General features: G+C 52.7%; 1 protein-coding gene and 1 long non-coding RNA gene across 2 annotated transcripts; one reads left to right on the forward strand and one right to left on the reverse strand.

Moving 5' to 3' along the window:
• The first annotated feature begins 505 nt into the window (after positions 1 to 505).
• On the forward strand, positions 506 to 3373 carry TSPO2 (translocator protein 2). Its single transcript, XM_025925595.2, has 4 exons — positions 506 to 927; positions 2062 to 2251; positions 2624 to 2765; positions 3024 to 3373. The coding sequence occupies exons 2-4, from the start codon at positions 2082 to 2084 to the stop codon at positions 3222 to 3224; spliced, it is 513 nt and encodes a 170-aa protein (XP_025781380.2). The 5' UTR covers positions 506 to 927; positions 2062 to 2081; the 3' UTR covers positions 3225 to 3373.
• Positions 3374 to 4192: 819 nt separating this feature from the next.
• LOC147580938 (uncharacterized) lies at positions 4193 to 8117 on the reverse strand. Its single transcript, XR_015251223.1, has 3 exons — positions 7833 to 8117; positions 7349 to 7504; positions 4193 to 5854 (listed from the first exon to the last, which is right to left on the reverse strand). It is a non-coding gene; the product is annotated as an uncharacterized LOC147580938 (long non-coding RNA).
• Between the last annotated feature and the right edge of the window lie 3764 nt (positions 8118 to 11881).

Raw genomic sequence — 11881 nt, forward strand, 5'->3', positions numbered from 1 at the left:
GCCTCCTGCAGTTGGGGACCATGGTGAGCTCCCCAGCACACCCCTGCCCCAATTATCTCATAGAAAATAAGTAACCGCCACTGATTTCATCTCAGTTAATGATTCTCCTGTCCCCTACTGCAACCCCCTCCCTCCACCACCTTCCCCAAGGTAGAAGAGAGAGGATGGGGTAAATTCCTCCCAGGGGTGCCCAGGTCCCCAGAGTGGAGAGATGGGGCAAAGGAGCAATGGCGAGCAGCCAACCTGGGAAGGGGACCTCATGAGTAAAGGACTAGCAAAGGAGAGATGCTTGGAATTTTATAGGTATGAAAAGGGTAGGTGTTAGTCTTTGCTGGACAAAGCTCTGTCTGAGTCACACAGGAGGCTGCTTTCTCCTCTGAGTCATGAAGTTGTAGGGATTTGTGAAAATCCGTCAAGCTCGAGTTCTGAGAGGGGAAGGCCCATGCCAACTAGGCTATAACCTGTGTCCATATATCATGAACTCCTTTCCAAAGCTGATGCTTGCCCCCCTTGGGGATAATCCCAGTTACAGGAAAGTCCTGGGGAAATCTGAGGGTCTGCACCACCCGTGGACACAAAGCCAGCTCATGGAATGTGCACACCACAGGTTTCAAAAGTCTTGTAGCCTGAGGCTGAGCCCGCCCAGAAGTCCGGGTGTCACAGAGCCAAAGCCTCAACCCTTCCATCAAGGGGACCACTCCAGAGGCCAAGTCTAGTAGACCAGCGGGGGCTCTGCTAAATGAAACCCTTCAGGACCATGCAGGCAGCCAGCCTTCCATACACCCCAGCCAATGCCACCACCCTGTCATTGGAGAAAGGCAGACCAGATGGGAGCCTCACTCCGCCCTTCTCCCGTCCCCCACCCTCCTCTGCCTTGCACACAACATATAGCATCGAGCACTTGGCCTGAGAAGTGTGCTGCCTGAGGTAAGGGGAACACAGGCCTGGGAATGAGGAGGCATCGGGAGGGTGGAGAACAGGATTTCTCCTGATGGGGGAGGGTGCGGGAGGCACCTCCAGCACTGAACAGAAAAACAGAAAGAGGGAGACAGCAAGAGACAGGAAGGCAGAAGATGAACAAATGGACGGTGAGGACCAGAGGAATATAAATAGAGATGCACAGGTGGGCGGGCTAGTCAGCCCTGTGTCCGGAACCTCCAGGACATGGACAGGGGCCCTTGACAGGAAAAGATGGAGTAGGCAGTCACTCCAGGACACTGAGAATGATATGGATGGGGGTCTTGGCTGGAGGAGGGTCTGTGCACAACTCCACATTCAAATGAGTATGGCAGCTTTTCAAAGACCAGGCCGTTGCTTCCTTGAGATGTCAGGCCACAGGAAAGCTGGGCGCTTATGTTTGTGGCTCCCGTCCCTCTGGAAGGGGAGAGGTGGAGGAGGGACCTCCCCAGCCCCTGAAGGGCAGGCGAGACGGAAACCTTCAGAGAAAGGAGCCCGGTGTCACTCGGCTGAGTGTGAATTCGGGCAGCAGCTCAGGCTGGGTGGGCCTCCCCAAGTCTGCCAGTCTGGTATATCGAGATAAGCCTGGGGGCGGATGGGCTGGCCGGTTCTTGACTAGTAAAGACCCCCAGGGATCCCTGGCTCCTGCCTTTCTGAACATAGTTGGTTACATCAGCTTGACTGAGTTCAGTATTAAGGCACCATCCCTGTGAAGGGCCTGCTATGTACCTGACCGAGTGCCACCCACTATGGGAGGCAGGAGGGACGGTCATACATGGACCTGAACTCTAGGAGTCAGATACGTGCTGGGGGAAGGGAGCCTTTCACTCAGAAGCGGTTATCAATACGGGACGGTTCCTCTGTGTGCCAGATGAGTGGTGTGGAAAAAACAAGTCCACTGAAGCCAGAGAAAGGGCCCGGTGTGGGCTCACAGGAGCTGACAGGAGCTGGCCCAAGGTGGGGAGAATGGCCTCTGTGACTAGACGTCCTGTGAGGGGGCTCTGGCCAGGAAATAGCATCGGGTAGGAGGTGGAGACAGGCAAGCAGACACAGGGAAAGGACTGAGGGGGAGGCCCATCACCAGTGTGTCATCTGCCGTCCTAGATTTGGTCTCCGTGAGGAGAATGCAGCCTCAAGGAACCATCTTTGTGGCTCTTCCCCACCTGGGGCCCATCCTGGTCTGGTTGCTCACCCGTCGAACGTCTGGTTGGTACGACAGCCCAAAGAAGCCACCCTGGTGCCCACCCCACAAGGTCTTGATGGCAGGGTGGATAAGCATCTACTTCGTCATCGGGTGAGCACCCATTTCGCATACCATGGGCCCTGTACCCGAGCTACTGCTGTATCCTGGTCTCCAAAGGGATAGCACGCGCCATCTGAACGCTTAAGTGGGGTGGGGGGAGGGGGTCCCCTCTGCACCTGCCTAGGATTCCAGCCAGCCTTCTTCTTCCCCCTCTCCAAGTTTCCCCATTGCCTCCCCCACCTCACCATGCCCGGCTCCCCCCACCACCTCCTCGCTGGCCCTCAAGTGATGCATTGACACTCTTGTACCCATAGCAGCCCACAGGGTTTCCTTTGGGAAACCAAGAGACCTTATGCCCAAGGGCTCCCTTCCTTTGCCATGGAACACCCTCCCTCTGAGTGTCCTGCCACCATCTCTCTGCAGCTATGCCTCCTACCTGGTGTGGAAGGACCTGGGAGGGGGCTTTGGGAGGCCCCTGGTCCTGCCTCTTGGCCTCTATGCTGTGCAGCTTGCCATCAGCTGGACTGTCCTGATTCTCTTTTTCGTAGCCCGCACCCATGGTCTGGTAAGGCACACCGTGTTCGTCAGTGGAAGTAGCGTAGGAGCAGGTGAGACGACTGGGGTCCCCAGAGCAGATAGCACAAGAGACCAATGCAGGACAGGCAGGTAATGGGTGGGCACACTTCTCTGAGCTCCGGCCGAGTGCCCAGACCTCAGGAACTTGGCTCACTGGGTCTGGGGTGCAGAAAGGTTGAGGGCTCAGTTCTCAGGGCAGCCTGCCTGACTGCCCTGACCCCACTGCTCGCTCCCACCCCCCCTCCAGGCCCTGCTGCACCTGCTGCTGCTCTATGGGCTGGTGGTGAGCACAGCGTTGATCTGGCATCCCGTCAACAAGCTGGCTGCCGTGCTCCTGCTGCCTTACCTGGCCTGGCTCACCGTGACCGCTTCCATCGCCTACCGCCTGTGGAGGGACAGCCTCTGTCCAAGCCAGCAGCCTCAGCCCAGTGGGGAGAAGAGCGACTGAGGCACCAGGGACAGGAGAGGAGGGAGGATGGCCAGGGTAGGGGTAGAAGAGAATGGCAAGGAGGGCTGTGGAGCTATTCTGGAGAGAGGGAAGGTGGGGGGCCAGGGAGCGATGAATCCCTAGAGACGACTCGGCCCAGGGTGGTCACCGTCCCGGGTCCCCTGGTGCCAATTTTCATTCCGATTTCAGAAATGGGAAGAAAGGGAAGAAACTTATTTTACACTTAATATGAATTAATCCTGCACTAATAAATTAATTTAGTGATATCAATTAATAAGATCCTTTACTAACTTTGAGGGTATGATGTGAAGTGCATATCTGGGTACACGATGTCTAGGGTCGTAGGGCAGGGGTCGCATCATCCGCACCTCTGCGGGAATGAACGCAGGAATGTGTGCACGGGGAGGGAAAAGTGGGTACCCAGTCACGGTTCCACTCACACACCCTCCTGCATCAAGCTAAGTCTTTTAGGACTTAGATTTTCAGCTGCTGGGAACACAAAATCTTTATGATAAGTTCTATGAAAGCAAAACAGAAAAGTAAATAAAGTCGAAAAAAGGATACCAATTATAAGTGCCAGGTTTATATAATACATCTTATTATAGAATAGTTTAATTTTATTTAATTTTATTTTATTTTTTTAATCTTTCTTTATTTTTGAGAGAGAGAGAGTGCAAGCAGGGTAGGGACAGAAAGAGAAACAAAGAATCTAAAGCAGGCTCCAGGCTCTGAGCTGTCAGCACAGAGCCCAACGCAGGGCTCGAACTCACGAACCGCCAGATCATGACCTGAGTCGAAGTCAGTGGCTTAGCCGACTGAGCCACCCAGGCGCCCCTATTTCATTGTATTTTAGTTAATATATATTAATAATAATATTATAGTATGTATAACATATACCACATTACATTATGGTTATTATAATATTATACAATATATTATATTATACATTATATATGTCATATTAAGACCTTATGTGATCATCTCTGTTCAGGTGGGTTATAGATCATTTTTCACTTTTGTTTTCATATACTTTTTTACTATTAATTTTCAAAACCAATTAATGACTATTGTAATAAGAAAAAACATTAAGAAAAAGAGATGAATGCCTCAGAGTTAATGAGTGATTTCAGCGGGGACTTCTTGTCCAGACTTCTCTTGTCCCACATCTTCTCATTGGCTTCTTTATTTTCATCTATTCCTTTTTTATTTTTTGTCTCTTCCCTCCTATTGTTTTCTTCTCCTCTTGTTTCTTTTTTTTTAATTGATGAAGACCTTTGAACTTTATTTTTTTAATGTTTATTTATTTATTTTGGGAGAGAGAGAGCGATAGAGAGTGAGCAGGGGAGGGGCAGGGAGAGGGAGACAGAGAATCCCAAAGCAGGCTCTGCACTGTCAGCACGGAGCCCAATGCAGGGCTCGAACTCACAAACCATGAGATCATGACCTGTGCTGAAATCAAGAGTCAGGCTCTTAACCAACTGAACCACCCAGGTGCCCTTTCTCCTCTTATTTCAAGGCCCTGGTGGCAGCAAGGAGTGAGTGTCCCTGGGGTTGTCTCTCCAAATTCCAAACAAGGTCAGCTGGAAGGCCCAGACGCCTTGCATAGGAACTTCTGAAAGCATTGACCAGTCTCTCCAGGGATGGACCCGGGCATCAGTGTTTTTCAAACTCTCCAGGGTCTCCTGCCGCTCTCCTGCTGAGTGCATAGCAGAGCCATTTGGGAGTTTATGAAAAACGCATATTCCTTAGACCCCACCCATGACCTAAGAATCAGGTGGGCTGATTTGGGGTGGGCTCCAGGCATCTTTAGATCTAACAAGAGCCCAGCACTTGTGTCTGCTCTCTCTAAAATGTGAGAGCTCCACGTATGGGTGGTGTCTCAGGGCTGTGTTTCTGGGAGCTGAGTTCTGGGTGGAGAACCAGCCGTGACCTGTCAGGCGAGGGCGAAGGACCACATCGGGGAGAAGCCAGAAGGACTTCACATTCGAGGAGACTGGCTCTTTCTGGAGCTCACCAGAGGAGAACAAGCAAGAAGTAAGCCGCATCCTTCCTCCTCCCCCCAGAAAGGGCACGCTGTGCCCCACCAGAAGTGTCAGGCACCTGTGCTCCTGGAAGGCACACACAGTGTCCCACCCCCCTTTGTGTCCCCAGCCCCCGTGCAGCATAGGGCACGGAGCAGGTCTTCATATGTGTTATTGATTGGATAAATATACACTCTGTCTGTCCCCTTAAAAGAAAATGCTGACCAGAACGTCACCCACACCTGCGAGGCGACTCTGGACCCATTGAAAAAGCCTGTGTTTGGGGAAGGGAACGGTATTCATAGTTTCTGAAGCTTCTCAGGTGGCTCTAACGTTCTGCCTGACTGAAACGGAAGCCAGAGTATGGTTCTCAAAGTGTGGCCCAGTGACTTCCGGGGGCGGTTGTCGAAGGCCGGCTCCAGACCCACCGGAATCAGATCATCTTGGGGAACAAAGGCAGAGGGTGACGTGGTTTGCAGTTCTGGCCGCGGAGACAGGCCAGCCTGGGTGTGGATACTGACCATCATTTATGAACCGGTAACCTGCGCAACTTACCTCACTGTCCGTGCTTCGTTTTTCTCAGCTGTGCGAAGGGGCCCTCATAGAACCCTCAGGAAGAAGAGAGGCGGTGATGAGTACAAAGTCGTCTGACACAGAGGAAGTGCTTCAGAAATGTTAGCTTTTTAGGTGGGGACCCCAAGGGTCGCATGTTTACCAAGCACACATGGTTCTGATTCCCACCACAGTTGGAGACCTATCTTGCTCCAAAACCCTGGCAATATTTCCCAAACTTCCCCAGAGCCAGGAGAGCAAGTGACCTCCTCCTCAGGCCTGTGGGCTAGCCTGACCAGTGTCACACGCACAAAATTACTGCCTTTTTAGGTCACGCATTCAGGTGGATTTTGTCTTCACCTCGGTCAAATTTCCTAAAGCTGCTTTTAGTTGAACGTATAACTTCATTTATACGTGGAACTGTTGGAGACATAGAAACGTAACTATAAATACCGATTGAGAACATCGCCTGGGTTCTCATCCCCGCTCTGTTATCGCCGTGTGACCTTAGACAAGTGAACGCCCCAGAATTATTTCTCATTGTCATCATCTCATATAGACAGTACAAATATCAGCTACGAATTTTATTTGTGTTGCCAGCTACTTCTAGAAGTTTAACTGATCCTCCAAGAAGAGGAGAGTCCATCCAAGCCAACTGCATGACCTCCCCCTCCCCAGTGCAAGTCGACCCACAAACCCAGGCGTCCAGATACCTCCAGTTTTGGACACTCCGCTCTAGAAGAAAGCTGGATTTGGGTGGTGTCCCAAGCCCTGGAGTAACAAGACTGCCCGATAGGATGAGCCAGTCTCAGAGGCTTCCTGGCTTTGAGCAGAAACAGCCAGAAAGGGCAGGACTCCAACATCAAACTCTGATCCTCTGTCCTCGAAGTCACCCTTAAAATTCCTTTCTGCACTGCTCCTCGGCTCCTGGGTGGGTGCCTTTAATCCCTCACTCTCCTAATCTGTCTGGACCCCTCGACCTCACCCTACCCCACCTCCCGGTTCTGAGCACACACTGCCCTTGGCCCCTCCTAGACCACCAGAGTTACCTAGAGTTGTGCCTGAACAGGGTCAGAGTTTCCTCATGTCTCTGCTAGACGTGTCCTGGGATCCCACCATCCCAAACATGTGTGTGTGCATCTCTGTCCCTGAGTGGTGTTTTTCCATTTGCCTCTGAGTGGGCACATGGTATGTGAGTATGAGTGGCGGGGTGGGGGGCGGGGGGGGAGGGGGAGATGAGCTCCTCCAGGGCTGTGCAGATCCCGCCCTTCCCCCCAGTATCTGGAGAGGTGGGGAGCTGCACCAGGTAAAACAGCAACCCCAGGAGGAGGTACGTCTCTTTCTACTCTATCTCCACCCCTCCTTTGCTCCCCGGAATGCCACGTTCTTCCTCCCTTTGCCAAGTCTGCAGAATGGAGACACCCAGAGGCGAGGTGAGGCAGGGAGACCAATAGGTGTATGTCTGTCCAGTGGACAAAAGTTTGGTCAGCCTGGTTTGGAAGGCGCGGAGTGCAGGAAGTGTTTGCTCCGTGCGTCTGTGGCCCCTCTTACCTATGGGCAGGCAGAGGCGATGCCCTGGTGGAAGCGTAAGGCCCCCTGAGTGTTGTCAGGCCTGGGCCAGGGCTCCAAAGTCTTCCTTTGTGGTGGCCACATCCATCCTATCCCCTGCACCCCAAGCCGAGTTTCAGAGGCCTCTTTCTTGTAGTTCTGGAAAAACAGGCACAACACCCTGATTGTTTTAAGTACTTATTGTTGATCAATAAGTACAGGGCCGGGAGAAGCCCTCTTTGTCACACCAGGCGCCTCATTCATCCCTCCACTGTCTTTCTTTCCAAGATCCCCCAGCGCACCCAGAAATTATCTGCCCACAGGACAACCAAAAACTCCCCTGTCCCCTTAAGCTGCACCTGCTTCACCCGTTGAGCATTGGAAGCGCTGAAATTCTCCTCTCAAACACTGATTAAGTTTATTGCTTCCCCCTAGTAGGTTCTTCGGCCCTGCAAACACCCCTTCAAAGAGGAACACTATTAGTCACCTTAATATGCGTGGTTGTTATCAGATCACTTTCCTCAAAGGCTCAAAGCGGCCGCAGGAGCCGGGCGGTGCCGGGAGTGGCTGCTGGAATGGAGGACCACGGTGACCAGGACTAAAGTCCCCAGGAGCAGCATGTTCTGCAAGGCGAGCCAAGCGTTGTGTCCTGCAACAGGAGGATACTGAAACCCCTGCCCTGCCTGGTGATTCTAGTGTCTTCTCTGCTCTCAGCCTTAGACCTCTGGGAGACCCTTGGGCCCCCTCCCCCCACCTGGCCGGAGCTCCAGACACCCCGTGTTTATGTCAACAGAGCGGTTGCTGGAGGGTGCAGGCTTCTGCCCGCCAGGGGGGTGTCTGGTGCCGGCAGCCCGTTGTTTGTGTACCTCGTCTCGGTAGTGACCGAGAGACGGGCACGCCCAGGCTGGGTCTCTGGGGCAACGCGCTGTTGGGGTCCCAGCTGTCCCTGCACATAAAGCACCCACTCCATCAACGTGCTCCCAAGGTGTCTTCTTTCACAAAGTGAGAATTTAAACCTTCCCCTGGTGAGGCTTCTATTTTCCACTAGCCCCCTCCTGGCCTCTACTCCCTTCCCAGCGAGGGCAGCGAGGCAGCAGACTGAGACCCAAGGAAGAGCTGTGCCTGGTCCTGTCTCCTACTCCTCAGCCACCTCCAGAGCCCCTGAAATTTTTCTGAAATGACCCTGGGAAAAGGGACAGGGAGAGGCAGCCTGCGGCTCACCTTGGGCCAAATCCGGCTCCTTCCAGTCACTGCCACCCGGAGTGCAGGGGGCTGAGGCCTGCAGGGACAGATCGCAAGAATTCCTTTTTTGGTTTCCATCCCCATTCACCAGCTGCTTTGTCTCTGCACCCATACCCCCTACACACACACACACACACATGCGCGCGCACACACGCACACACAGACACACCCCCCGCATAGACACACACGTGCACGTGTACCCCTCCTATACCAACTGCTTCCAGAGCCCAATCTCCCTGAAGAACACTTTCTTCCCCCTAGTCCCCTTCTTGCCCCGCCTTCCTCAGAGCCTGACCTCAGGGGTCCTGGTATCAGTAGGGACTGAATGTTGAAGGAGCAACAATGGGACTCTGGCAGCACAGCACGTAGCTCAGCTATCACTAGCTGCGTGACCTTGGCCAAGTCACTTAAGCTTTCTGGTCTCAATTTCCTCACCCATAAAATGAAGATAACAGTAGCACCTACCCTAACATCCTGGTAAGGAATAAATGGGGTAATGACATGACCTACTTAGACCAGTGTCAGGCCCCCAGGAAAGGGCCATGCTAGTGTGAGCTCTCACTGTTACTGAATCCCAGGCAGCAAAACACACTGGGAAAAGCCTAGAACTTGGAGGCTGGGTTCAAATTCCAGCACCCCACACACAGGCCTCTACGGTGATCTTGAACTAAATAACCTATTTCCCAGTCTCCTCCCCTGCAGGAGGGGCAAATGGATAGAAACCTACTGAATTGAAGAGTGTTAACAGGGGGGTTGGGGACTGCCTGCCCTAAAGAATATCCTGGCAGCTGCAGGACGTGGAGCCAAGCTCCTGGCACCTGATCTCCAGATTAGTGGCTGCCTTCTGGGGCCTGCAGGGGAAACTGGTCCGACCTGGAAAGGAGAGCCAGGGACCAGCCAGGAACCAGGCCCCCAGGAGGTGCCATATATAGCCACACTAGCTCAGAGGGCTTCTAAGGATGGCGGGTAGGGGCAGGGGCCAGAATGGAGCAGTGGAAAAGGAAGCTGTCAGTTATCAGTGCAGGGGAAGGCCCAGGGTGCTCTCCCAAGTGTCATAGGAAAAACTGTATGTGGGTGTGGTTGGAGCAAGGGGTCCCCTCTTCAGAAAGGGACCAGCCTGGGTCCACCTCTGCATCAGCTCTACCATCACTCAGGGAATTTGCACCACACTGTTATTTTCACCCCGCAGGTCTTTGGGAGCCAGCCCTGTCTCTTCTCATTTGCATCTGTTTGACCATCCTGGAATAGAGAACAGTAACTTAGCTGGCATCACTGAGGCCCAGAGATGCTTAGTGGCTTGGCCAAGATCACACAGTGAATCAAAGCTGAGATGGGGGCATGGATATGAACTTTGTCCCCTCTCCCAATCCTGATACACGACAGCCAAAGTAGGAGACCCTGTCCTCAAGGGGGAAGTCTTTCCCACAGGGGGAATAAGGCGCTGGAAAAAAAATCCCTCCTCCTCGCTTCCCTCCCCCCAGACCTTTGACCTCTCCTTGGTTACTCCAAGCCCCTCGCTGTAGCCGTGACCTGGAAGTGGAGAGGGACACACGCAGATGTTGATTAAGACATGTATTCATCAGAGGGGCGCCTGGGTGGCTCAGTGGGTTGAGCGTCTGACTTCGGCTCAGGTCATGATCTCACAGTCCGTGAGTTCGAGCCCCGCATCGGGCTCTGTGCTCAGGGCCTGAGGCCTGCTTCGGATTCTGTGTCTCCCTCTCTCTGCCCCTTTCCCACTCATGCTCTGTCTCTCAGAAAATGAATAAGATGTTCAAAAAAAAAAAGACATATATTCATCAGAGCTGGCTGGGTGCAGTCCTGGGGATAAGAAGTATGCTCAGAGGACCCAGACTTAAATCCCTGTGTGATCTTGTGCAAATCACTTCACCTCCCCGAGCGGCAGGTCCCTACTTGCAAAACGAGGCCAATAATACCCACCCGTGTGAGACTGGCGTGAGAACGGAATGAAACGATGCATGCTTGAGTGCCCCCCATGCAACAAGTCCTGCGAGCTCCCGGTGAGGCTGTACCTCCTGCGTCTCTGTGTTCTTGGTATTTCCTACAGTGCATGGCACGCAGGAGCCCTTGATAAGTGTTGGTCAAATAAGCGAAGGAAGTGAACCCTTCGCATTTAAATGGTGTGTGTGTGTGTGTGTGTGTGATGACCAGAATCGTAATAACGTGTGTTCGCCTTGTACCTGTGATCACTGCGTTTTCTTTGTGGACTCAGGCACTACCACTACCACCCTGTTTTACACCCCCAGAAAAACAATCTCTGCACAAGTGCTTTCAGTAATCAGCCGATCAGGTCGGGTGACCATAGGGTTGATTGTCGATACCAGAGCGCTATGGGGAGTGGATGGGGCATGAGTAGTAACTATACCTGGACAGCAGGTAGAAATTATGACCATCCAGGCAAACCACAATGCTTGGGCATCTTACAGGGCACTGTGCTGCTCAGGATTCTCTGGGAAGAGAACCCCCAATACTCCAAACTGACCTGACTCCTATTGTCTAGTCAGACTGTGGAAAGGTACACTCCCTTTCCACCACCACCACCCAGCCCCACTTGGAGCATCGTTCTGACCAGTGCCCAGTGTTCTCAGTTTCCTCACTTTCAACCTCTAGGTGACCGTGACCCCAGCCTTCCACAGCCCTGAGAATGTCCTAGAGTATTTGCAGTGCCCCAAACATGAATGCCTGTGGCCCCTGCTAAGCATCCATGATATGAATCTGCAAAAAGGTATCTGTCCATCTTCCAATGCTATTTCAGCTCAGGGATTTTTCTAGGGGCCCCAGGTCTCTCATTACTTTCAATAGGCTTAGAACTGGTCCCTCTGCTTCTGCTTTTTGGTCTATCTTCAACCAAGCAGCCTGGCTGATCCTGTAAAAATATAAGTCAGACCATGTTCTCATGTGTTCAAAGACAGGGGCTTCCCATATCACTCAGAGAAAAAGTCAAGGCCCTTAGAGTAGCCCATAAGGTCGCAGCTATCTCGCCCACACTTATCTCTCTGGCCTCATCTCCCAGGACTCTCCAGTCGCCCAGGTGTCCTTGCTTGTTCCGCAAACACACAAGGAACGCTGCCTCCCCAAGGCCTTTGCACCGGCTCTTCCTCCCCTTGGAACACTTTCCCCTTAGATATCCATATGATTATTCCCTTCACAACCTTCAGCTCTTAGTTGTTTCCTTTTCAAAGTGCTTCCCTGGCCACTCTATAAAAATACAACCTCACCTCTTGTCACTTCTGTCCCCCTCACCTTACCTGCCTTTTCTCCCTGGCACTTCGCACC

Source organism: Puma concolor, chromosome B2 (assembly GCF_028749965.1).
Source record: "Puma concolor isolate L17-30 chromosome B2, mPumCon1.1.hap2, whole genome shotgun sequence".
Classification (NCBI taxonomy): domain Eukaryota; kingdom Metazoa; phylum Chordata; class Mammalia; order Carnivora; family Felidae; genus Puma; species Puma concolor.

Excerpts from the sequence above, each read along its gene's own strand:
- TSPO2 (XM_025925595.2), top strand. The coding sequence starts at position 2,082 with ATGCAGCCTCAAGGAACCATCTTTGTGGCTCTTCCCCACCTGGGGCCC. Across the intron at positions 2,252-2,623 it reads AGCATCTACTTCGTCATCGG|CTATGCCTCCTACCTGGTGT; the intron begins GTGAGCACCCAT and ends ATCTCTCTGCAG. Across the intron at positions 2,766-3,023 it reads TAGCCCGCACCCATGGTCTG|GCCCTGCTGCACCTGCTGCT; the intron begins GTAAGGCACACC and ends CCCCCCCTCCAG.